This window comes from Xenopus tropicalis, chromosome 2 (genome assembly GCF_000004195.4).
Source record: "Xenopus tropicalis strain Nigerian chromosome 2, UCB_Xtro_10.0, whole genome shotgun sequence".
Classification (NCBI taxonomy): Eukaryota; Metazoa; Chordata; class Amphibia; order Anura; family Pipidae; genus Xenopus; species Xenopus tropicalis.
This window is the reverse complement of record NC_030678.2, coordinates 27787668-27814582: the sequence shown is the minus strand read 5'-3', so window position 1 is coordinate 27814582 and position 26915 is coordinate 27787668. Positions and strand designations below refer to the sequence as shown.

The window sequence follows — 26915 nt, the reverse complement described above, 5'->3', positions numbered from 1 at the left end:
TAGTAACCAGATAGCTGCTAAAATACCAAACACTGAACAAAATGCTAAATAACTATAAAAACACAAAAAATAAAAAATGAAGACCAATTGCTCATTTTCTCAGAATATCAATATTTACATTACACTAAAAGTAAAGGTGAACAACCCCTAGTTTAATCTGACCCCAGCAGCCAAAAATGCTATTGTTCTGTGAGGCTACAATTTTACTATATTATTTATTTTTTATTCAGGCCTCTCCTATTCCAATCAAACCACTGCCTGGTTGCTTGGGTAAAAAGGACCCTAGAAACCAATAGCTGCTGAAATTCTGAACTGGGGAGCTGCAAAACAAGACGCTACATAATCCAAAAAAAAAAGCAAATTGCCCCAGAATATTGCTGTCTACATTATTCTAACAGCTCATTTAATGGGGACCTATCCTTTTAAGGGCCTTCAAATTCTAAGTTCTCCAGTTGTTTCAGAGCTATAATTCCTTGCATTCCAGCATCATAAGCACATTCATGCCTGGCAAGAGCTCTGATAGGGTGCCAGAGGCATGCCATACGCTGCGCTGTGACGCACCTCAAGATACGCAGCAATGAACTTTAAAAGACTGTAAAATCCAAGCCGGAAATGTAGGCAAACACCCCCATCTGTGTGCCTTTCTGCTCATCCTTATCAGAGGCTCATAGCTCCAGCATACATCAGACTGACGGGACACAGAGGTACGGGTGCCTCCCAAACCCATTTCCTGCTGCATTTATCTGATTCATTCCTATCGTATTATAATTGCTCATTCCAACCCAGAATTTCTGCATCAAAACCTACAGCTGAAACATAAGCAGCTCTTACATTAGAGGGAAATTTCCAACATATGAATGAATTGAAGAAACACAGAATTAGAGCTATTAATTACAGAATTATGTATCCTGATAGTTAAATGTTTTTGCTGTCCCACAAAGACACCCATTTTTAAATTCAGGTTAAAGCATGCTGAGAATTGAAGGTGAATTAAAGAACAAGGAATCCCTGCACTGGCACAGGGTAAAATATAACCGCACCAACATGCGCCCACCTTATTCCCAGGCTTTGGCTTGTGCCGTAGAGCAGAATTCTCAGATCTTTCTCTACTAAGCACATGTAAGTATATTTTCACACTAAAGATGCCTGAAAAAAGGAAGTAAAGTGGCCATGTGGAACTGCATTTTTCCCTAAAAGGAGCCCCAGCCTGGGGGGGTGAATGGGCAAATATTTTCCTCTCCCCAATGAATCATTCTTTCATTGTTCTTGAAGTCACATACATAGAAACTATGCTCCCTGAGCTTTTCTAACATGTTAGATAGACTCTACTACAGTAATTGATACGCACGTCATGCAAAGAGCTGGGTGGGTTCAGGACCAACTAATTGCCCATCCCAGAGAGGTGGGTCAGGGACAGGCGGGCAGCATTTACAGCCAGCCGTCGCTGCACAACCTTAATGTTTTCATTTGATTTGGTTTGGCCAGGTACAGTACTTGAATTTACCCAAATCCTACCAAATAGGCCAGGATTTGGCTGAAGCCTGAACCAAATCTGGGACCTGTTTATATACTCATGCTTGCACCGACCCCCTCCAATGATCAGGGGCAGGCACGGTGTGTGTGCACATGCATATATATAATAGAAATTTTTTTTAAGACTAGCATACCATATAAAAGCTTTAGCAACTTTATTGTGAATAAGTTGCACAGAATTGTCCTATTGAGGACCGAAACGTTGGATAATTCCACTGTGTATATGTATGTATGTATGTATATATATATATATATATATATATATATATATATATATATATATATATATATATGTATGTATATATGTAGAAACGAGTTGCTGGAAAGCTGCACACCATAAGAACAAGATAATACCTGGGTGCTCGTGCAGGAGGTATAGATACTCAGGGTAGGATTGACAGCACACGCAGGGTTTTCATATGAAAAATCACAAAGGTGTAGATGAACAAATGTGAGGCTTTATTCAGTCCGACGTTTCAGTTCCTATCTGGAACTTTCATCAGGGACTGAAACGTCGGACTGAATAAAGCCTCACATTTGTTCATCTACACCTTTGTGATTTTTCATATGAAAACCCTGCGTGTGCTGTCAATCCTACCCTGAGTATATTTATATATGTATATATGTATATATATATATGTATGTATATATATATATATATATATATATATATATATATGCCTGATGCAATGGTCTGGGTCAGGAACAGGCAGATAAATATTCAACTGACCAGCGCGTCACTACAATGGAAGCTCCTGCTCCTACAGAGCATGCTTCCCGAGCTTCACTAATGCTTGTTAGAGAGCAGCTACTATAAATTTATACAGTAAGTTATACATTTCTAAGCAATTGATACATCTGCCTCTTATCAGTATGATCTTGGATACTAGTTTACTGGGGGTTCAGGTATATTAGCCACAATTTGCCTTACTTACCTTCCCAGGAGTCCGTTGTTCCAGACTTACACTCACACATGCACGGTTACAGTACACTTTCCGGACTTTACTCCAAATTATACACGTGAGTCTGCACTAGGGACGCTGGGGAATGGTTAGTATGCTTCCGGCGCTGTGTTACTATTTTACAGAGGTTGTGCTCAGACCTGAGTGATGCCAAGACCATGCACAGTAGGGTCATAAGAAATATATCACTTAATGTATCAAATAGTTTAAAGTTAGCAAGCTGGTTTACAAAGCTGCTGCTGGAAAATAAGAGGGACGGTTGGTTGAAACTCATATTTAAATAAAGGTAACATTTAGAAAAACCATATTATTTGCAGATCATTATTTGAAAGCAAAATACCTCCGTCCAGGACTACGCCGTACGCTTTTTGTTGTTGACCTGGAGGTCTCTTGTTTTTAATAAATAAATAAATTCAAGTGAGGTTATTAAGTCCCTGAGCGTGCAGACTTTGGTTTTGATTGCACAGCTTGTATTATTTGAAAGCAGAAAGTTCTGTAACGGTGACCTGCCCCACTAAGGAGTGTAACACAGCGCTGCCTGCACACATCTCCCACAGTTACTGAGGTTATAGTACATCTTGCTGATCAGCAAAAAGATATGTTTTCTTAATGATCCCTTCAGATTATATAACTAGCAGGGAGTAGCCTCTAATTCTAACAAGTTTACTTTTAATTAAGGACGGAAATGTGAACTCCCACCAGAGGCAGATAAGCAGCCAGAGGTTTTCCAGGCTTTACATTAAGAGCCATCAACCCCTTGTTATCTGCTAACTAACAGCTACTAAACATTGTAACTCCTTTGTAACTCCCAGCACCCCAGTAACAGGGAAAACAAGAAGCTATGTAACGCTCTTGAAGGAAATCCAGGTGAATCTGTATTGTCATATTGTTTCAATATTTGAGTTTATATATTATTATTATTCTCGTGTTTGGAAAGAGAAAGGAAAAAAATAAAGGAAAACCAAGTGAAAAGAGTAAACCATAACAAATGGAAAATAATTTTTCTTTTTTTTGGGGGGGGGGGGGGTGAATGCTGATTTTATAAATAGGAGCTTAATACCCAACACATCTGTTTGTGCAAAAAAAAAAAAAAAAAAGCCAATGAGTATGACAACATACGTGGGAACTCATCTGCAAAGGATAAAGGGATTTTAGTTTTTAAGCTGTTCAAAGTGAAGCAAAGAAAAGACTTGACAAGAGGAAACCTGCCGACATTCCAGACTCATGTATATGCTGTGCGGAGCGGCTTTAACCCACTATGTGCCATAGTTGGACTGCTATCCAGGGCAGGGACAGACCCATTAATGTATACCTATGTACGGCTATACAGGACCATTTGTCTTTGTAAATATTAAAGTTCCAGGTATAGTGGGGATTGCCACCTTTTTTTGCTATTAATACCAGCCTTTAGGATGGGGGGGGGCAGTGATGTCACTTTGGGGCGAGAGGCTAGCCTTTATATAAAAGGGGGTGATCTGCCACAGAATGCGTCATAAAAGGGAGGGATTATAGAAAGGGTTGCCACCATTACAAATTTACCGGCACCGACCCAGCCCTAGCTTGGCAATTTGCTGGCTAGGCCGGTAAATACCATCTGGGTGGCAACCCTAAGTATAGTTCTACTTCAGATATTGGATCGGATCAGATGGACTGAATGGCTTTGCAATTCACATTGCATTGTATTCACATTGCATACCCCAACCTGCAATAGCTAACCAACCAATCCATGCTGAGTATTTATACAAGGGCATTTTCTCAGACAGGTCTGTAAGTTAAATAACATGTACAATGCTATATAGATTACAGGTCAAGATCGGAGCAGGATCTTTCTGTAATATGGATCGCCATACCCTAAGGCCTAAAAATCGATTAAGCAACAGCTCTATAGGTTTTGCCTCAAGTATGGATTAGTGCAGATTAGTTACCATCAAGTACAAGGCACTGTTTAATTATTACAGAGAAAAAAGAAATCATTTTTAAAAACTAGAATTATTTGTATGAAAATGACCCCAGGGGAGATACAATTTGGAGCTTTCTTGATATTAAGTTTCCATACCTGTACCAACATCTCACTGTATACAGTGTATAAAAACAGTAAGCACATGTGAATAGACAGAATGCACACAATATTTCTGATGGTCTGGTCTGGTTTCAGATGGTCTGATCTGATTTATTATTCTTTTCGAAATGTTGTAGGATTTTTTGGGTCATTCCCAGTGAAACTGAAAATTGGTTAATTCAGAACATATCTTGCTGTTGTTTTCATAGCAACTAACTATACAGGGCTGTTCCTTGAAGCAGAACAGAAAAACATGCCCTTGTATCTTCCTTTACCCTATACAATTACCCCTCTCTGTTTCATTTGTTCTCATCTTCTCTCTACTAACTTGTCTTTTCTCCTCTGTTCCCCTTTTTTCTTCCAACCCTTTTCTCTCTCTTCTGGTCCATTCATTTTCCACTTTATTAATTCTTTCCACTTGTTTATTCAGTTTTCACTCAATAATTTGTTCTGTTTTGGCCCAGACTCAACCAATTATGTTTCAACACAATCCCTATCCCATCACAGCTATTTTCCCGACCCACACGATCACCCTTCCCATTCTGCCATAACCCCCTCTGGAGGCTTAACATTTTGGCAAAACTCGGGGTCCTGGTCAAAAACTGAGGTGGGCCATAACGGAGGCCTGAAGGCCAAAAGATCAGATCATAATTGCTGCTATGCAGGCCACCGATTGAGGATCACATTAATAGGTATATCTGGTCCTCGACCCCCACAGAAAAATCAAACCCAATCAACACCTGCCCGACTTAAGACAGATATTAGCCAGTTAGGCCCATCGGAGGGCCCCATACACATGACAATAAGCTGCCGACTCCTGCCGGACAGCCCTTTTATGGCCACCTTTAGACAAGCATGTTATCTACCATGTCCATACATGGTCCTTGAGACAAAGAAATTAGCTTTTCCTGTCCAATGAATAAAACAAAGTCTATTGACACAATATCCCCCAAGTGCATACACGCAACATAAAGTTTGCGAAGCAGTAAATGCACTTATTACGATCCCAGTGAACAGCAAGCACACAAACGGCGGATCTCCTGCTTTTTACGCTTTCTTTTTGTCTGTTGTATGAGCTTGATATATGCAGGATTAGGATTTATCAGTAAATATTCTAAATAACAAAAAAGCACTGGCTTAAAAATAAAAAAGGGTATATTTAATATCATTGGGACACTGCAGCAGTGCCCCTTTAGGCACGGATAATGCTAACTGATATTGTTACAAAGACAGATACAATGTGGCCCGGAAAAAAACACAAAATGTATATCAGAGACAAAACGAATAGCAGGGAATTGAGCCCCTAGAGCAAACCCTTGCTGTTATTTTGTTTTCAGAAACAAAGTAAATGACATTTCCCCACTCCAACTAGGGGCTCATTAACAGCAATATCATTTGGTGAGAGAACAGTAAAGCCTTAGCCAGACAACTACAGTTGGAAAGTTTCCATATACCACAACCAATCCCATCAGAGCAGTCCTCTGAGGTCCTTTGATTTCATATTTAACCTTTGTTTGTTTTTTATTTGATCCAGTTGGCACATGTAAAAATCAGTTGTCATTAGTATGGGAGTCTTTGGGTGCTGGAACTAATCAAACTGACAGGGTACTATCTATAATGTGAATAAAGTACTGACAAATGGCATATTCCATAATACTGTAATACCTCCCATAAACAGGCAGATCATATGAACAAATTTCGCTCTTTTTGGCCAAACTGGCTTGATATTTGCCTATGTTTGGTGCTGAAACAAGAAAACATGTTAATCCATTCACCCACCAATCTCATAGGCAGCCACCTGGTGAACACATCTCGCCCTTTTATAAACTAACTACTGTTGTACTTTTCAACAAGACAGATCTGGCCCTTAACTGCCCATTTCAACACTCCTGATCCATTAAAAAAAACTGGCAAATAGTCTATGCGCAGATCTGACTCTGGGGGACAGCTTAAAGGCGTTGGTTCTCATACACATTTTCCAATTTAAGGTCTCTGTAAGGGACTCTGCTTCCTAAATCAATATAATTTATTTTGAGTTAATTATTAATCATTACAGACTTCTGTAGCAGAATATTTCACTTTAACAAAGGGGCTCATGGAGACCCAGTTTTCGGTCCTGACCCACATAATAGGAATTACTGTTGGAATATGACATTAGGGCCATCTTTAATGAATCGATGGCAGCCTGTGAACAGATATATGACACAAATATTAATTGCACCAAGTTTCTATGTTGTAGCATAAAAATTACATTTAATTCTGCCTAATTTTATTCATACTGTGCCACTTGTTCAGCATGATGGTAAATCAGTGTACAAGACTATACAGAACCTGCCCAGCACACAGTGTTACGTACCTTATTTAGGGGTTCAAGCAGTTAGTTGGCTGTGCGTAGAGTCATAGACTGAGCCAGGACTGTACTGTGCTGAGAACATTATCCTCCTTTATCTATACACAGTTCACTAAAGAGATAATTACCTACTTGGCTTAGCGGTCAAAGAACAATGAATGTTTACCTCACAATCAATATACGCCTTTAACGCTTTAAGTGCCATCTGGTTTTTCACTAAGACAAAATGCCAGTGTTTACAACATTTTGTGCCCCTTCATTTCAGGGGCATTTCCCAGAGGGGGACTTTCTTTTGTTTACCTAGGAAAACTTAATGTTGTTGTGTTTTTTTACAGGATAACATAAATATGAATAGATTTGTAGTTTTCTTTTATATGTATGAGAACACATTTTGAGCACAGCAATACCAAATGTTTATAGTTTTATAGAAATGTAGGTAAAGATTAACATCCCACGACAGCAGTACAAAGTGACGACTAGATACAGGCACCCTTTCAACTGGCCCAACCCATTGCATAATACGACTCTACACCCTTTAATACAGTTCCTCATGTTTAAATAAATTTAAAAAAAAAAAAAATTATTCCTAAGACCATCGGAAATATGTGTTTTCCGATGGTCTTAAGGGGCCCCTGTGAAAGGGGTTCCGACCCACAGGTTGAGAACCGCTGCGCTACTCTATAATCTGTAATGGTACACACCCCACTGAACTTAAATTCCTACATAAATTACAACTAATTTATCTTTCACCAGCATTTTGCCAAGCAATGTTTCTTTTGTCACTAAAATCCACGTATTAAAACAAAAAACTGAATAAACCACAGTACTACATGCGCAAAGACAACATTTCAGAATGCAAAAGCAAGGACATTTCTGGGTAAACTGATCCAACATTTACAAAGACTACTAAAAATAGGTGCCTTCAACACATATCAAAATTGACATCGTGATTTTTATAATTGACGCTTCAGCCCCAGCAAACAAAATGCCCACCAGTTTGTGAGCCACAAAAGCCAGTAACATTAAGATTAGACATTTTGTGTAGTTTTTTTTTTCTCCCTTGTCACGGGCGACTAATCTCCCCGAACTACCATCCCACCGGTGAATATGTAAGTCGCTGGTGGGATGGCATACGCTGCGCAGGCGATTTCAGCAAATCGCCAAAGTTGCCTCGCGAGGCATTTTCGGCGATTTGCCAAAATCGCCTGCGCAGCGTGTGCCATCCCACCGGCAACTTAGGGCTCTGACACACGGGGAGATTAGTCGCCCGCGACAAATCTCCTGTGTCTCGGGCGACTAATCTCCCCGAAATGCCATCCCACCGGCGCATACGCGACGGCACGATTTCAGTGAAATCGTACCGCCGCGTTTGCCATCCCACCGGCGATTTACATTTTTGCTGGTGGGATGGCAATCCGGGGAGATTAGTCGCCCGTGAACAGGGAGTTTTGTCGCGGGCGACTAATCTCCCCGTGTGCCAGAGCCCTTACATTTTTGCCGGTGGGATGGCAATTCGGGGAGATTAGCTGCCCGCGAACAGGGAAATTTGTCGTGGGTGACTAATCTCCCCGTGTGCCAGAGCCCTAAGAAATGGCCTAGATAAGGTATTCTAAAATAAACAGCCAGTCTGCCATGTTTAAAGTTCCCTGCATCATGTGACCAGCAAGGGGAAGCACTCTACACTATTATAGGTGAAGGAAAGGTCTGGTTTTTCAGGATGCTAGATCAGATTTGGTGCAATTGCCCCAGAGGCTGATGAGCCAAACCTGCAATTTTTAGGGGCCACATGTGCACCGGTGATCCCGCATGTTCACGCAAAAGGAAGAGAAATGTGTGCATGCTACCAGCTTTAAGCTTTTAGTTTGCTGAGGCCATCAACTAAGGTTCCCCCTATCTAAATGTACTACTTCTGTTTCAGGTATGGTATCTCTTATCCAGAAACTTGATGTCCATAACATTGTCCATTAAGTATTTCACTGCTGGGTAGGGTTGTCACATGGCTAGTATTTTACTGGCTGGGCCAGTAAAAGTTATACTTGATCCCAATAGAGAAGAAAGAAAGTTAAATATAAAGGATAGCTGGTATTTTTTTCCAGAAAAGGTGGTAACCCTACTGGTGGCTGGTTGGCGGAGCCCTGTGTGTGCATTTCTGGCTACAGCCACTCCTGCAACTACAGACAAACACTTCTACACTGTATCTAGGCACTGAATGGTTTAAGGCCCAGGGAGGAAAGATATTGCCCACTGACACCTTGTGTTAACAACCGCCCAAACTCAACCCCTTCGTTAAAGCCTGGAAAAGAAACCAGTCAAAAGGGTTGATGCCAATCTTTAACAGAGCTCCAACTGTTAAGTCACGAAAATCTGGGAAAAAAGGCTGAAAAAAGGCCTTTATTTAGCAATTAGAGGCTTCATACACTAACTAGGCTTTTGGGCACTACCACATACTCATGTTTTAACTGCTAAATAAAGCATCTTTTTATATGAGGGAGTGTAGCCTTTTCCCCAGCTTTTCGCCACTGACATCTTGGCCAAAAATCGCCCTTGGTAAAAAGTACAAATTACACTGTTCGATAATTTTAGTTTTTGTATGGGGATTACTATACCCCCATTGCAAAATATAAGGATTTCAGTTATTTGAGTTGTAGTCAACATACAGCTATACAGACATGGCCTGGACACTGCTGGATTTGCAGTATTTTTATTAGTATCCAGGCCACAATGGGTTACTTATACATCCTACAAAAACATAAGACACTTCCGTGCAGTCTTCCATTACTTTATGACACATTTCCATAAAAATTAGTGGCTCGGGGTTATTGGTTTTCTTATCTCAACAGCACACAGGGTGTTCGTATCAGTTAGGATTCTCGGGAAAGGGAGTGGTGGCAAAGTGCCACAGTGAGTAATCAGCGATGACTGGTCAAAAAGCCGGCTTTGTGATAATTACCTACATTATACCAGGAGAACTATATGGGTGAAGACACACAGTTACTTGTCACGGCTACTAAACACCAGAATATACCCTGCCATAGACAGTACTGAGAGTTGTCTCTGCTAAAACACATGTAGAGGCAATGATTAGTAAATGATCAGCATTGTCTATTTTAGTAGCCGTGACAAGTAGCTGTTACTAGTAGCTCTGTGTGTCTTCACGTTCAGAGTGCAGACAGACGGGGTGATTAGTCACCGCGATTAGTGATGAGCAAAATTTTGCGCCAGGCATGGATCTGCGGTGAATTTCAGTGTTTTGCATTTGGCAGATTTTTTGCAAAACGCCTACAAAAATTCACAGCTGGAAATATTTCATATAGGTCCACATTTGATACAGGGCTAAGCAATGACTAACTAATTACAGGCTAATGTAATAATAGGTGTAAGGTTTGCCCAGGTATAGCCCAGCACTGAATGCTCCCTCCTGATTGGCTGGTAGGGGTTACTAGGCGTTGCAACTTTAATTAATGATCCCTTTAGTTGGAGATAGGATTTACAAATATAGCTGTAGGACAAGACTGCTGCTTTTATTGAAAACGGGTTTCAAGATAACAGATACTATACCTTTATAATAAATTCCTGTAAAATTCAGCTAGAAAGTGCAAGGGTATAGTGTTCTCTTTAATAATTACAACAGGAAACTTATATTATTCCTTTAAACAGTCCTTTTAGCGGACAGCCAATTATATAGTGAATAATGTACCCACTATTGTAAATAATAAGGCTATTATAAATCAGTGGCATGACCATATAAAGGCCATGGAACCTGTTTTATACATGGAACTCCAAGGTGACTTCTAATATCGGTTATATTTTACAACGAGGGGTATATTGACCTTTATACTATAGCGAGCCATATGACCCAATTAAAAAATTTTTTGCTCTTCCGTGTTTATGCGGCGACATTAACCCTTCCAAATACTAACTAGCATATGCTAATTAGGATTTGGATTTGGTTCGGCCAGGGCCGTGGATTTGCCGATTCCGAACCCTGTCGAAAAAGGCCAAATCCTGGCCGAATACCAAACCAAATCCTGGATTCGGTGCATCCCTATTTATAAGTATATAATTTGCTGTGTGTATTTACTTATATATACAAAATCTGTAACCATTTTATGAGCTTGATCTAAACAAATCCTACAGCTTCAACCCTGTCTGCCATCTCCTTAAAGGAACAGTAACACCAAAAAATTAAAGTGTTTTACAGCAATTAAAATATAATGTAGTGTTGCCCTGCACTAGTAAAACTGGTGAGTTTGCTACAGAAACACTACTATAGTTTATATAAACAAGCTGCTGTGTAGCCATGGGGAAAGCCAAATTAAGATGAAAAAAAGGAGAAGAGGCACAGGTTACATAGCAGATAAGCTCTGCAGACTATAATAGGGATTTATCTGTTATCTGCTAAGTAACCTGTGCATCTTCTCATTTAAATGGCTTTCCCCGGGGCTACACAGCTGATTTGTTTACATAAACTGTAGTAGTGTTTCTGAGGCAAACACACCAGTTGTACCAGTGCAGGGCAACACTACATTATATTGTAATTAGTTTTATATAAGTTGGCATGAATATTGGTTTCCATGGACGGAGTCTAACTTTGGATTTCAACAGAGCTTAATACCTAATAATAGCTGGCACACTGCAGTCATTTTACGTGTGTAGCCAGAGTTCATCAGAAGAAATTTTATCGCTTACTTTACTGATTAACTGAGCAAGCAGAGCGTATTGCTAAAGGTACAGAAAGAAATAGCATGGGATTAAACAATTTCAGAACAGCCATGTTCCCTATGATTCACTGGAATTGCAATACAGGGCCATATATACTGACTCAGGGCCCACAAACAATGGATTGGATGCTCAGCTGCAGCAGATGGACACTTCCTAGGGATAGCGTTCTGCATTATAAAACAAGGTCAAGAAAGGTGCTCCACCTGTGCTCTCATATTAACCGGACATTAGCACAGGTAAACTTTATAGCAACATGCAAACGTATTCACTGACACTGTTGGGCCATACTCATGAATACAACTGGAAGTGACCCCAATGTTCACACCCCATTAACTTTCTCCTGCAAAGCAGTGTATGCCATAAATATATGCCAATAATTCAAAAGGATTCCTCTGCATGCCAGCTATTTGTATTCACTGCTTTAACAAACACTTGTGCTATTAAGCCAGGCTTCACTGTAGTGTGTCGGCTTATTGAAGCTTTAGTAAATACTTAAGACTGGAGAGCCTTGGAATATGCTGAACCCAAGCAGATTTGGTCAGCCAGTTATTTCAGATTTAACATATGTTAGGCTAATGCCACACGAGGCGTAGGGCTGAAATTTTCGGCAAGTGGAAAAGCACTTGCCGAAAATTCAGCCCTACGCCTGCTACTTGTGCCTGCACCCGAATTAATGGGATACGCTCGGGTGCAGGCACATGTAGCCGATATACGCATGAAAACGCGAGACTTTGCATTCTCTCGCGTTTTCATGCGTATATATGCGTTTCATCAGCCTAAAGGTATAGGACCTGTTATCAAGAATTAATTGGGACCTGGGGTTTTCTGGATAAGGGATCTTCAGTAATTTGGATCATAATACCATCATGTCATAGACTACTAAAAAAAAAATCATTTCATTATTTGGGTTTCATATTTAATTTTTAAGGGACCTTTATTATAAAGCTTTTAATGTGTGGGTGACAGTTCCCCTTTAAACATTAAATTAACCCAGTAGGATTACTTTGCCACCAACTTGGAAAATAAACTGTTTAATAGTAAATAATCGTTATCTTTTTTTGTGACGGTCTTGAATTGCTCCGCTCGTAAAAAGATAGCAAGGAGCAATCAATTAATACCTGAAGTTGTAAGGTGCTGGGATTACATGGTACTATAATAGAGGTGTCATCAGAATCCAGAGTTTAGCAACATTTCAAGGGAGAATGGGATAAAGAGTGCAAAGGGCACTGGTACACATGCTAGAAAGATAACTGTAATAGAAAATAAAGCATTTAAATCTAAATGTATATAAATCATAAATCAGTTTAAAGCAAAGGTGGGCAATACGTCAATCGCAGTCTACCAGTCACTCCCATTAAAGTTCTGGTAGACCGTGAGCGGCATTTAAAGAATGCATTCTCCTCCGATCTTTAGGACGCACAGAGAATGCATCTCAGGGGAAAGCGTACGTACTCACGCAGTCTGAAGGGAGTGCGAATGTTGCGTCTGGGAATGTGCATGCAGAAGACTGGAAGGGCACAATAACTGTGCTGCTAAACACGACTACATACAGTAAGTAGCAGCGCTACTTTCTCGCCCTACCTCTGCCCTGATAAATACATTCAGCTTTTGATAAACCTGGTCATGTTTATAATGCTGGTAGATGACCCACAATTACTGAACAGGCTAACACTGGCTTGCCCTGCCGCTCATCGTTGTACTGAGCAGCCATTCCATTTGTACAGCATGCCAATTAAGTGAGAAGTTCTGCTCTGCACTGGCAGCTGAAAAGAAACGTGTTACTTCTGTACATCTGTAATAAATACAACATTACCTCTGTTTTATTTTTTTCCACTGGATGAATTACAATTTAGGAACTATTACAGTTCAAATATATTAGGGAACCCCAAACTTCACTCAAAATCAATATACTAACTGGGTAAAGAGGGACTGGTAGATAATAGCATGGAAAATAAATAGTAATTGCTATTGCGGTTAAAAGTCTGACAGCAAAGAGATACTTTTTCTTGCTGCGTGATAGACGAGAGTGCTACTATTATTAAGCTAGATCTCATGGCGGTGGCCAGAGTAGATCACAGGGTGACAAAGTCTGGGCACCCCCTGATCTAAAGCATAGGCTGCCACAATGTGGGGATGAAATTGTGGGTGGAGGCCCAGACTAGGGCAGACTCCAAACCATAAGCTAATTAAAATGACAAAAAGTGTCAAAGGAAGCTCGTTTGTGGCATTGTAAATCCATCAAGCTGTACAGTTACTGTTTTAACTTCCCTATAGCTGTAATGAGCTGGACTACAAGGGAGGGCTTTAACCCAAAAGGCAGAACTGGAACTTATTTAGTTTTGCAGTGAATCGTTTCCACGTGGTGACAAAGGAATATGGCACAAGTAATACACAAGTAATACTTAGCCATAGCCCTTAGAAGGAAATGATGGTCCAGCTACAAGACCCCCTACCTAGGGTCACGCAAGTTACATCCATATACATACCTTGATACATGGCACACAGCTCCAGTACCAGCACAGAGCGCTGAATTCAAATCAGTCAAACAAGCATAGCACTGTTAGTTGGCTGCCTTCCAAAGCTGGAAAAGTCCACATTGAGTCGCAGAGGGATCTGAAAAACACAAAACATAAACGCCATATTAAACGGACCCATAAAAAATGCAGAGACAACTAACGCAGTAGGCTAGAAAAGTTGTACATTATGTTTTTGGCTTCAGTACCAGCCCAAGGCAACCATAGTCCCTTACCAGGACAGATCTGTGCCCCCAAAGCTTCTCAACAGCTGCCCAAATCAAGCATGTGAGTGCTACAGATACTTTTCAAGATGGGGAGTTCCAGTGACAACTGTAAAGACCTGAATCATTGCTGCTAAAAAGATGCTGAAACTTTAGGCTGATGCAGTAAGTCCAGTATATAAAATATGGCATTTTTAGCCATATTCATTTTTAGGGTTTAATTCTCCTTTAATTCGTTAGGATAATGTACAGTTGGATACATAGTAAGATGCTTCACCAGAACAGGGTTGTCAAAACAAAGATGGAGAATCAGTGTGCTCAAATCCATTCCAGGATGTTTCAAACAAAATTAAATGACATGTTTTGGCCAATATACTCCCTTGCTGCAAAAATCTCTGACTAAGGAAGCTTCACTAAAAAAAAAAAAAAAAAAAGGTTCTCTTTAATCTTATTTCTACATCAGCGTGACGTAATCAGAAGCATACATATAATGCACATCAGAAGCCAAAGAGGTTGTGAAAAACAGGAAACTAAATGCTCGGCTGTTCCGTTTCTCCTCTACAAAGTAAAACTTGCAAACAAAGCTTTAAACTCTCCCTTTTTCTCTAGCCGAGCTCTAGTCCTCGCAGAAGGAAGCAGAATAAGATCATTTCCCTTTGTTTTGTCATGATTTATAGCTGAAACTGCTCATGCACCGGCCAACACTGGCTACTGACATGGTCACTGTTGAAGGAGCTGGCAACCTGTTGGCCCATGTATGTGGCCAGAATGAATACCTCCGCATTGCATATCTCATTGGGATATGGTTCTGATAAGCTGAAAACTCTCATCAGGTTGTTGATGTGGTAATAGGTCCGAAGAGGTCTGCACCTCGGTGGGCAGAAAAGCTATTTAAAATTGGTCATGTACCTAAAGATAAATATCTTGCCAAATGAGTTTCTCTGCCTCATTTGGTTGAGAGTGGAGCCGAATCGCACTAATATGGTCGTATGCCCCCTCTTCAGAACCATTGCTACAAACACCAGTTGACACCAACAGTCATCTCTGCACAACTCCACCACCTTTAAAGCCTGCTAATCGGACCCCTGTATCTCTCATAGCACCCCTCTGCCCCTGGCTGGACTGCCTGGTCCCCCAGCAATGGAAGCCAGCCTACTTACAAGGATCGGACCATGCGTGCTGGGCCAGTTTTCAGCTGCATTGCTCGTATAAGCCTTCTAGAAGGCACCAATGAATGGCCAACTTAAATTTCATTTTTACACCACTGCAAGCTTCTGATCCCTGACTGAGATAAGACAAGCAAATCAGCAACAAAGAAACAATTACATGGCAGATTTAAAATAAGCAATTTTAGGTTAACTGAATCCAGTCACAGAAAATTGCCCAACACAACAAGTGAATAAGTGAATAGGAGCTGTGGCTCTTTACCTTAATTTTCAGGAAATTGGAGGTTTTGCAGAGAATTTTACATTTGCACAAATAACTCTACGCTATAGCTGAGGGATATTTTACGCCAGGGATCCCCAACCTTTTTTGACTCGGAGTCACAACCAGATTGAAAAGTGTTGGTGAGCCACAGAAGCATGAAAAAATGTAATTGGGGACGCCAGCTAAGTACTGTGATTGGCTATTTGGTAGCCCCATGTGCACTGCTAGCGTGTTGGAGGCGCTGCTTGGAGTGAAACTCTGTCTCTGTGCTACCAAAACTTGCCCCCAAGTCAGGAATTCAAAAATAACTACCTGGTTTGGGGGCACTGAGAGCAACATCCAAGGGGTTGGGGAGCAACATGTTGCCCCAGAGCCACTGGTTGGGCATCACTGTTCTACACTGTCTCTGTTGCTGAAAACATTACATTGTTTGCACGATACCAAGCAATGCCAGGGAATTTTTCTTTCATAGGTGTTCCTGCTCTGAACTTGGCATGGCAATAAACATCTTTTTTTATTTAGGATCTGCTGTTCTTTACTTTGGCAGTGTAAATTTGTTCCCTAACACCTGGACAGATAAAAATATTTCCCACGCGCAAGCATTCACTGCCACCTGTCATCCCACATCATGCACAGGATACAATGGGTTGGGAACAGCGCCCAATTGATTTTCTTTTTCCTGTATAATTTCCCAGAACCATGAAATGTGCATACTCTATCAGTATCCTAGGGCAGCTGGACAGGCAAAAGACTAAAGCTGAGCACATGCAGGCCAAAAATAGTGACTGGAGTTTACAGAGTCAAAACAATAGTCTGTCTGACTGAACTCGTGATGGGGACTGCCATAAGTCAAGGACAGGTCTGCACAAGGCCTTCATATGATGTGATCGAAGTATCATTGTTTATCATAATCATTGTTTATTGGTGCTCTCACTATGTATCCAGAAGTACCAGGGATCTAGAGTTTTCTCTATATGTATCTCAAAGTACCTTGGATCAAAAGCATATGCTATATGAATCCTATAGTATCGGGCATCAAGAGCATCTGCTATATAAATCCCAAAGTATCGGCTATCAAGAGCATCTGCTATATGAATCCTATAGTATCGGGCATCAAGAGCATCTGCTATATAAATCCCAAAGTATCGGGCATCAAGAGCATCTGCTATATGAATCCCAAAGTATAGGGCATCAAGAGCATCTGCTATATGAATCCTATAGTATCGGGCATCAAGAGCATCTGCTATATAAATCCCAAAGTATCGGCCATCAAGAGCATCTGCTATATGAATCCTATAGTATCGGGCATCAAGAGCATCTGCTATATGAATCCTAAAGTATCAGGGTTAAGAGCATCAACTATATGAATCCCAAAGCACCAGGGGTGAACGGCATCTGCTACATGAATCACAAAATACTGGGGGTCAAGAGCATCTGCTATATGAACCCCAAATTACCAGGAGATCAACAGCTTAGGCTAGATGTATTCTAAAATACTGGGAATCAAGAAATGCTTAAGTATGCTTCTGAGTATTTTTGGGGATTTAGAACTGACACTATATGTATCCCACAAAGCCAGGGATCCAGTGCTTATGGCCTTACGTTATTATGTAGCTCAAGAACTTTCACAATATATATTTCCCACAAAACCAGGGGTCAGGGTTAACTACAGGATCAAATCTTTGGCAAAGGGGCCAAAAAACTAAAGGTAGCCATTCATGGGCAGAGTTAGCTGTCGATTCAAGCCTGTCAGACTGATTTGGCAGCTTATCTGCCCATGTATTAGGACCACTGACGGGCCCTCCATGACTGATATCTGGTTGAAAAATCAGGTACATGCCGATCGGCTTACTTATGCAGTCCTCGCTCTGACGGCTCCTATACCCGTCATTGTAATTTGATAATTTGACCCTAGGGCCAAGAGATTGAATTAGTCCAATATCACCTATATTAGGTAGGCAAATAGGGAGAACTTGTTTGCTGACCTTGCCATATGAGCGGATCTTAACATGCATAGCAACCTTCAATTAGCCAGATCTGGATTCCTTGAGGGCTGACATCATTATTGCAGTAGTTCCTACCATTAACTAGTGCAAAACAGCCCAGACTTGACTGCCAGGGAAAGGTGAAACAATCACAACAATGAGTTTGATATGGATGGGTTCTGTGAGATGCAACTTTTATCAGCATTATTCTTTCACCCAAAACAATTGAGCTGTGACCAACAGATATTGAACTACAACACTCACAATCTTTGATTAAAGGAAACAATGGGGTTCTCTTGGCAACTGGTAGACGGTAGCAACCTGTAATGGTACCCTGCAAAATAAGACTCTTATTTTAAATAGGGTTCACTATGCCCAAATTTGTCCCTCCGGCTCCAACCTCCTGGGGTTCTGGGTGTTGCAGTTCAGCAAGAGGGGAAGCAGAATCGGAGGCAAAATTATCAAATTTCAAGTAACCCATATCAACCAATCAGTAATTGGCTTTGTCTTAGCCAGTTGAATGCAACACTTTGATCGGTTACCACGGGTTATTGCCCAAGGGCAAATTTCTGAATCAGTATCACTGAAAAGCACAATAACAAACTTTAAGTTACAAAAAAAATAATGCAATAACCAGCACCCTTACTACACAATATATTCACCAGCAAAAACCCCAGCACATTTCTCCCAATCATGCAAGGGTTAGTGTTCAGCAAGACAAAGATGCCAGAAAATAAAGCACAGAGCCATTATACTCATTGTGCTTCTCAATACAGCCTTTCATTGAGCATCTGAGCTGGAGTCACCTTATACTAGACAAATGCAATAATGGTGCTTTATTGTACTTGTCCCAATGGAACCCTCGGGGGGACAGCTTTCCCAACAGCCTTAATGGATCCACTGCATTGAGTAAGCACAATAGGGTATTGCTGCAGCCATTCCAAAAGGCAACAAAGAATAGAGTCTGTTTGTCTTTCTGCCTGTGCATAGTGGTTTCATGGTGCTTTCTCCAGGTATTTCTGGACACAACTCAACTGTTGCATAACAAATGATCAGTAAGATAGTGGCCAAAATAGGCAGAACGGGCTATGGTTCTTTTTCTCTAACAGCATCTAAAAGGCAGCTGCTACTTATAATGTGAAATATCTGTGTAGCCCACAGGCCTTCCTAAACCTGATCTCCCAGACTGAGTTTGCCTGTATATGGAGCCCACCATTAGGCATACCCAACTGATATCTGGCAGGTTCCATTTTACCACCTGACAAAGACTGCACTGGCATGTTGACACAGTCTTCATTCAGCGAGCGGGTAGGGCCCTCTGCTCCTGCGTGTGGAAGAGCCATATGCCCTAGAACCCTGGGCTTGAATATCCATAGTTCTTTATAACCAGTGAGTCTTCTAGCGAGATCCTAATACAGCAGGGTCATGTACTAGTACAGGTATAGGACCTGTTATCCAGAATGCTCAGGACCTAGGGTTTTTGATAAGGGGGTAATTTCTGTCGCCAAGCGAGCGGATCTTCTCCCGATATCCCCACCTATAGGTGGGCGATATCGGGAGAATCCAGGATAATTATAATGACGGGCATAGGAAAAGTTGATCCGACTAGATTTTCTAACCTGCCCGATCGAGGTCTGGCCGATTTCAGGCCAGATATCAGTCGGGCAGGCCCGTCGGTACAGGCCATACACGGGCCAATTAGCTGCTGAATCGGTCTAAGGGACCTGAATTGGTCTAAATAAACCTGATAGGAATGTTTTGCCTCCAATAAGGGGTAATTATATTGTAGCTGGGATCAAGTACAAGGTACAGTTTTGTTATTACAGAGAAAAAAAGGAAATCATTTGTAAAAAATTTTAAATTATTCGATTATAATGGAGTCTGTGGGAGATGACCTTCCTATAATTCGAAGTTTTCTGGATAACGGGTCCCATACCTGTACCTTCTCTAGCAAGAGCCTCACAAACTTCCCCATGCCCATACAGCTACATCACTGCCTCTGGGAGCTACAATTCTGTACAACCGGCACCTCTACCCACTAACCAAGGTTCATGACCTTCTGAGAGCCAAAGTTCTGTACAGCATGGGTATCTCCAGCATGGGAAAGGCAATGCAAACTTTACCAGTTATGCTGTTAAATACCGTATATACTCGAGTATAAGCCGACCCGAATATAAGCCGAGGTACCTAATTTTACCTAAGAAAACTGGAAAAACTTATTGACTCGAGTATAAGCCTAGGGTGGGAAATACAGCAGCTACTGCTACGTTTCAATAATCAAATAATTAATAAAGGACACTCAATGTGACCCCCTGTGAACTCTTCATAAATATATCATGTTGACAGCTGCAGATTAGGGAAAGGTGATTAGGGAAAGGTGGATGGAGGACCCCTTGACCCTCCTTCCTTGAAGCTGCCATACTAATTAGCAGACATGCCAGTAAGATCACTACAGAAATAAATGAGCACTTCATTAACCCCTGACACACCAGTAAGATCACTGTAGAAAATGTTTTGAAAGCATTAAAGATTAAGCATTAGACTGAAAGCATTAACTCACCCACATTTGCACAAGCAGAATACCACAAATGTTTTTTTTTCTCTTTTTGTGCTCCTATGTTGCTTGCCTTGCTCTTCCTTTCTCCTACATATTGTAAAACTCCTGTAAAGCAAATTATAGATGGCCCTGCATTCCACAGTGGAATGCACAGCCATCTTTAAATGTTTCTCTCATAATCTCTTATAATCCTGGGAATGGGAAGCTAGCGCCTGCGCACTAGGGAAGGCGCTAGGTTCAAATTGCTAGCGATATTAACAGGGAGCCGAACCGCTGGGAATGAGCTTCATGGGGCTGCAAAGCGAACGGTGCGCAGTACGGCTGTGTAAGTATTGGCTTATCCTGTAATTCTCCGTCACGGCGGCAGCTCATTCCCATGACTAGTCTGAAGCAGACACGCCCATTTTCATTTTTTTTCAGCATTTGCGTCTCCTGCGAATAGCCGCCTGGGGTATTCAGGGAGCGACCTCCTGGCAGTGAGCTAAGGGCAATATAAATGACACAGGGCGCACCGTCTGTTATGTTGCTTGCCATGTTCTTCCTTTCGCCTAAATATCGTCAGAGGTGTTTAGCCGAGCTCAGCAGGTGCGGTGCCAGTGCTGTTCTGTGGGGCCCAGAAGGAAAGGTAGGGGGCGTTTCAGTGGTGTTCGGCGGGGCCCAGAAGGGAAGGGGGGGGCATTACCATGGTGTTTGGTGGGGGCCGTTGCGGTGGTGTTTGGCGGGACCCAGAAGGGGCGTTGTTGCGGGACCCAGTGGTGTTCAGCGGGACCAAGAAGGGGGGCTGTTGAGGGGGGTGTGGAGTTTTGAAGTGCTCAGTGTCTGTACGGCTCAAAACAATAGCGAGCAGAAGCACACTAGCGAGCAGTCAGCGGGCCCTGCAGGACTGGGGCCCGACCCTGCATGCACAAACCTACGTACGCACACTAGCACTTGCGGACACAGACAGGCACGGGGGCGAGTGTGCGTGAGGAATGCCAGAGCAGCGTATATTGACTCGAGTATAAGCCGAGGCTGAGTTTTACAGCACATATTTTGTGCTGAAAAACTCGGCTTATACTCGAGTATATACGGTACCTATAATTCCCACAATCCTATGACCAACAATACCGGCCACTGGCCTATTAAGGCTGTGTGGGGCCTGGCCGTGGCCAAAATATGCACACCATTTCTCTAAAGGTGGCTATACACAGGCACATTTCTGCTGCCAATTTGGGTCCCTCAGACCGATTCGGCAACTTATCTGCCCATGCATGGGCACCCCTGATGGGCCTAAAATTGGTCAGATCTCGATCAAGCAGGTTTGATTTTCCAGTGGGATCAGGGACCACATTGGCTCATTGATGCGATCCGAGGGCCAATATACCCGTCGTTTCCATTCAACCTCGCCAAACAAGTGGATTGGGCTGTGTATGGTCACGTTAAAGGAACAGTAACACCAAAAAATTAAAGAGTTTTAAAGTAAATGAAATATAATGTACTGTTGCTCTGCACTGGTAAAAGTTGTGTGTTTGCTACAGTAACACTACTATAATTTATATAATAAGCTGCTGTGTAGCCATGGGGGCAGCCATTCAAGCTGGAAAAAAGGAGAAAAGGCACAGGTTACATAGCAGATAACTAATAAGCTCTGTAGAATACAATAGTGTTTTATCTGTTATCTGCTATGTGCCTGTGCCTTTTCTTCTTTGAATGGCTGCCTCCATGGCTACATAGCTGCATTCTTTATATAAACCATAGTAGTGTTTCTGAGGCAAACACACCAGTTGTACCAGTGCAGGGCAGCAGTACATTATATTGGAATTTCTTTTATACACTTGAATTTTTTGGTGTTACTGTTCCTTTAAAGGGGACCTGTCAACCTAAAAAATAATTCCAAATCCTTTTCAATCATATTAGTTGAGCAAAATAAACTTTATTTACACCAGGGGGCTCAAACTCAATTTACCTGGGGGCCGCAGGAGGCAAAGTCAGGATGAGGCTGGGCCGCATAAGGGATTTCACAAAAAATTGGCTTTCAAGGGATAATGCAAGGCACGGCGGGCGGGAGCTGCTGTCTGCGGAAATGACGTTATGCCATCATAACAGTTATTATGGGATGACGTTCTGTGTGCACAATTAGCTCCTTAGCAGCTAATTGTGCACACAGAACGTCTTCCCATAATAACTGTTATGATGGCATAACGTCATTTCCGCAATCAGCAGCTCCCGCCCGCCGTGCCTTGCATTATCCCTTGAATCGCAATAAAAATCGTGATCCATTCATTGCTTTTGAGAAGGCGTTGGTGCGGGTCACAAAATATTGTACCGAGGGCCGCAAATGGCCCGCGAGTTTGAGACCCCTGATTTACACCATATAAACTATTTTATGTTTCATCCTTTCAGTCTTGGAATTTACAGTCACAGCAAGCAGACATTTTGTGGTGCCATTTTGTGGACACTGTTATTAAGGCAAGCTTTGTTTAACCCCAAAACCTAATGCATTTGCCCTCTAGGTGATATCTAGGAAGTGCAGAATGGAAAGTTAAAGTAATTGTAATTAAAAACCTGAGCTCAGGCATAGAGGCAGGGCAGACAATATATGATTGACAGCTTTTATTTTTAAATACATTTATAAAAGATGTGGATGATTTCATTAAAAAAAGAATTTGGGTTTCATGTTTAATTTTGAAAGGACTTTTATTATACAGCTTTTTATGTGTGGGTGACAGGTCCCCTTTACAGATCCACTGTGCACCATCAATATTCTAGTGGTACGCAGACACCATCCCCTGCTGTCCAACCCCAAGGAGAAGGGCTCATTGATGTGAATTTACATTCCCAGTTTACACTGTGCTATCTAAGTAGGTTTGACCATATCTCTCTAGGGCCCTGCCAGCTGCAGTAAAGGTCACATTGATCCCCTGCTAATTCTCAGGTGACTAACACCTATGGGCAGAAGGCAGACTTCCCCCACTATAAGAACTAGACATGGATTTGTCCTGTGCTATGACTTAAGGTGGCCATACAAGCACCGATATTATCATTTGAAACCGTTGCCAATATCTTGGATATCGTAATCTTGTCAATCAGGCTGAATGGAAAATTTTGAGCACTGGCAAACGTTTAGTGCTGAATTATACGGGTAAAATTCTTTTTTTTCTTTGCGAACTTTAGTGAAGTGTATAAACGATCTTTTCTGCAACCACACATAATTTTAACGTATGTGGCCAGCATTACTGCTGGCGACTGATAAGAGTGTTGACAGGAGACATAATTTATGTTTCCAGATAGGATGAGACAGAATTGGGGCCTATTCATCTTTTAATTATCATTAACAGACAAGGCCAAACATGGCATAATTACAGTGCAAAGCCACAGGTGTGTTTACCCTTGATATTAAACCAAATAACATATGGCAAATATGATTACATAAGTTATTGGAGCTTAGCCTAAGCCACGCGGGACTGGGTAAAGTGGCAGGTGTTTTCATGTCAATACTCAAATGGCTCAGTGCTGCTAGTCTGGAAGCTCAGCTTAATCAGGGGATACTGGAGTAAGGGATAATTCTTAGTGGCCTGTAATAGGTCAGTGTTCAAGAGACCCCCCCCCAATGTGCCAAACAACTGAATCACATTGACAGGATACAGGACAAGGACCACATCAACGCAATGCTGCGCTCATCATCCCAATGGGATTTTTAAACCTGCCCAATCAACATTTGGCCAATTTTTGCACCTATCTGGTTGCTAGACTCTAAATTACCCTAGCAACCAGACAGTGGTTTAAATAAAAGGCTGGAATATGAATTTAAGAGGGGCTAAATAGAAAGATAAGTAATAGAGTATCAAACGTTTTCTGGGTGCCAGGGCCAGTGACCCCATTTGAAAGCTACAAAGAGTTAGAAAGTTGCTAAAGAATTGGCCATTCTATAACATACTTAAAGTTAACTTAAAGTGAACTATACCTTTAAGCAGTTATCTGGTTGCTAGGGTCTAAATTATTCTAGCAACAAGGCAGTTAATAGAACGAGAGACTGGAATATGAACAGGAGAGGCCTGAATAGAAAATTAAGTAATAAAAAGTAACATAACGAAAATTTGTAGTTAAGAACTCTGTCAATTCTGTAACACACTAGCCCTTTAAATGAGGCATGTCAAGTTGGTGGCCCTCCTGAAAAGCTGTCATTGTCAGGAGCTACAGGGCTGCCAAGCTGGCCAACCCCCCCCACCCCATACACTGTGGACCCCCCAATATGCTTTGTTAGTGAAACCCAAGGCAGAAATTATATGGAAAAATTCTAACATCCTCCGGGATAAACAACAATTATAATAATTGCCCTATAGCTGATGTTATGTTCTGGCAAGAATGACATGAGTGGAAATTATTTCCTCAATGCTTTAATGTACACAAGTTAGTGAATAGTAACCTGCCTTGTTCAAAACACGACCGTAGGCTAAACCGCTGAATAAAAATAACTCAGCTTCTCTATAAGCGGCACACTGGCACTATTATATAGATGCCACGCACAAATAACCTAACATGCGCCAAGGCTCTATAAAGGAACACTCGCTCAGTGCTTCATTTACCATAAATAAATATTTATACACATATTAAAACCCCTCTGAATACAAACACCTTAGGTTGGTCATGTTTGGGCACTAATATGGCTATCTGCTCCATATACTTGTGTAGCTCTGAGAACTTTAAATAAACTTTTTATTATGATGTAGGGCAGTGATCCCCAACCAGTGGCTCAGGGGCAACATGTTGCTCCCCAACCCCTTGGGTGTTGCTCTCAGTGCCGCCAAACCAGGGAGTTATTTTTGAATTCCTGACTTGGGGGAAAATTTTGGTTTAATAAAAACAAGATTTCCTACCAAATAAAGCCCCCTGTAAGCTGATAATGTGCAAAGAGGCTGCCTAATAGCCAATCTTAGCCCTTATTTGGCTCCTCCATGAACTTTTATGGTGCTTGTGTTGCTCTCCAAGTCTTTTTACATTTGACTGTAGCTCACGAGTAAGAAAGGTGAGGGACTTTATTTAGCTTTTTCCAAAATTAAGCAGTGGTTTGCATGAAAGAGAGACTGGAATATGAATAAGTGAACCATCTGAATAGAAAGATTAATAATAAAACGTAACAATAACAAAATTGCAGACTCAGAGGGACTCAGCGACTCCTATTCAAAACCTGGAAAAAGTCAGAAGAAGGTGGCAAAAACTTTAAAAAACAAAAACAAAGGCTAATTGAAAAGTTGCTAAGAATTGCTAGTTCTAGAACACATTAAAAGTTAAAGGAATACTGTCAAGTTTTTTTTCAAAACACATCAGTTAATAGCGCTTCTCCAGCAGAATCCTGCATTGAAATGTCATAGGGACTAGCCATATTTTTTATTTCCCAGGGTGCCACAGCCATGTGACCTGTGCTCTGATAAACTTCAGTAACACTTTACTGCTGAGCTGCAAGTTGGAGTGATATCACCCCCCCCTCCCTTCCCCCCCAGCAGCCGATCAGCAGAACAATGGGAAGGGAGCAAGATAGCAGCTCCCAGTAGATATCAGAATAGCACTCAATAGTAAGAAATCCAAGTCCGGCTTGGGACTCCTCCAGTCACATGGGAGTAGAAGAAACAATAGGTTACCTGAAAGCAGTTCTAATGTGTAGTGCTGGCTCCTTCTGAAAGCTCAGACTCGGGCACAATGCACCGAGATGACTGCCTATTAGTGGGCTGGCACAATACTCATGGGTCAGGGCCGACCTCTGCAAATCATTCATGGGTCGTCGGCTGCTGGATATATAGGCATGTGCCTGCAACGCCCCTTTTGTAACCCGCACATCACTACTGCCTTCACACCAATATTACTAAAAATACATTTATTGGATCAGAGAATAACATTTTAAAGTGAACAGTGAATTACTTGCTATGAAAACATTGTTATTTAGAAATAAAAAGTATACCATAAACCCATTAAGAGAGGTGCATTTGAGGTTTTTTACGTCCCATTTACATGAAGATAAATGGGTAACGTAGAGTTAGAAAATGCTCCACATCACCCTCTATACCTTTGCTCCATGGCAATGAATAAGGCAATAATGATAGAACAATAATAGAACAAACTGTTTATACACATTTAACAGACAGCGGTTAGTTAATAGATACTTCCCCTTTGGCCAGACGCTGCTGATGATAAGCGAGTTACACCGCAGAGCCAGAGAGCTGCTCCTAGGTACTACAGTTTAACTAGACAATATAAATATATAAATGCTTTTAATGTAGCCTTTGCAGCAATGCCACATTCCAAGGACTTCAGCATGACAGTTTCTTACTGTATGCTCCACCGAATGGCAGCAAGCATTATTTATCCCTGAAAGTGTGCAAGTTATTAGCTGGTTTAACATTATATAGGGGCATAAAAGTACTGAAGAAAAGACGATTAGCAATAATAAAGGCAACAGTTTGAGAACAGAATATTTACACACGGTGGTTTGTTAATAAGGTTTAAGAAGGAAAGCATCACATGCCCTCGCTGGACTAAGCCATACCCTCCACAATATAACCAGTGTATTTTCCATGTCATTCACCTCACTGCATTTAGCACTTATCA

The 26915-nt window shown here is 41.5% G+C and overlaps 1 protein-coding gene across 4 annotated transcripts in view; it reads right to left on the bottom strand.

Moving 5' to 3' along the window:
• st3gal6 (ST3 beta-galactoside alpha-2,3-sialyltransferase 6) overlaps positions 1 to 26915 on the bottom strand; it is a 69659-nt gene that overhangs the window by 23204 nt on the left and 19540 nt on the right. For all 4 annotated transcript variants that reach the window (XM_031895820.1, XM_031895821.1, NM_204096.2 and 1 more), the window contains 1 exon segment: positions 14113 to 14239. In XM_031895820.1, the coding sequence (XP_031751680.1) occupies positions 14113 to 14122 (10 nt within the window). In that variant the 5' untranslated portion in view covers positions 14123 to 14239.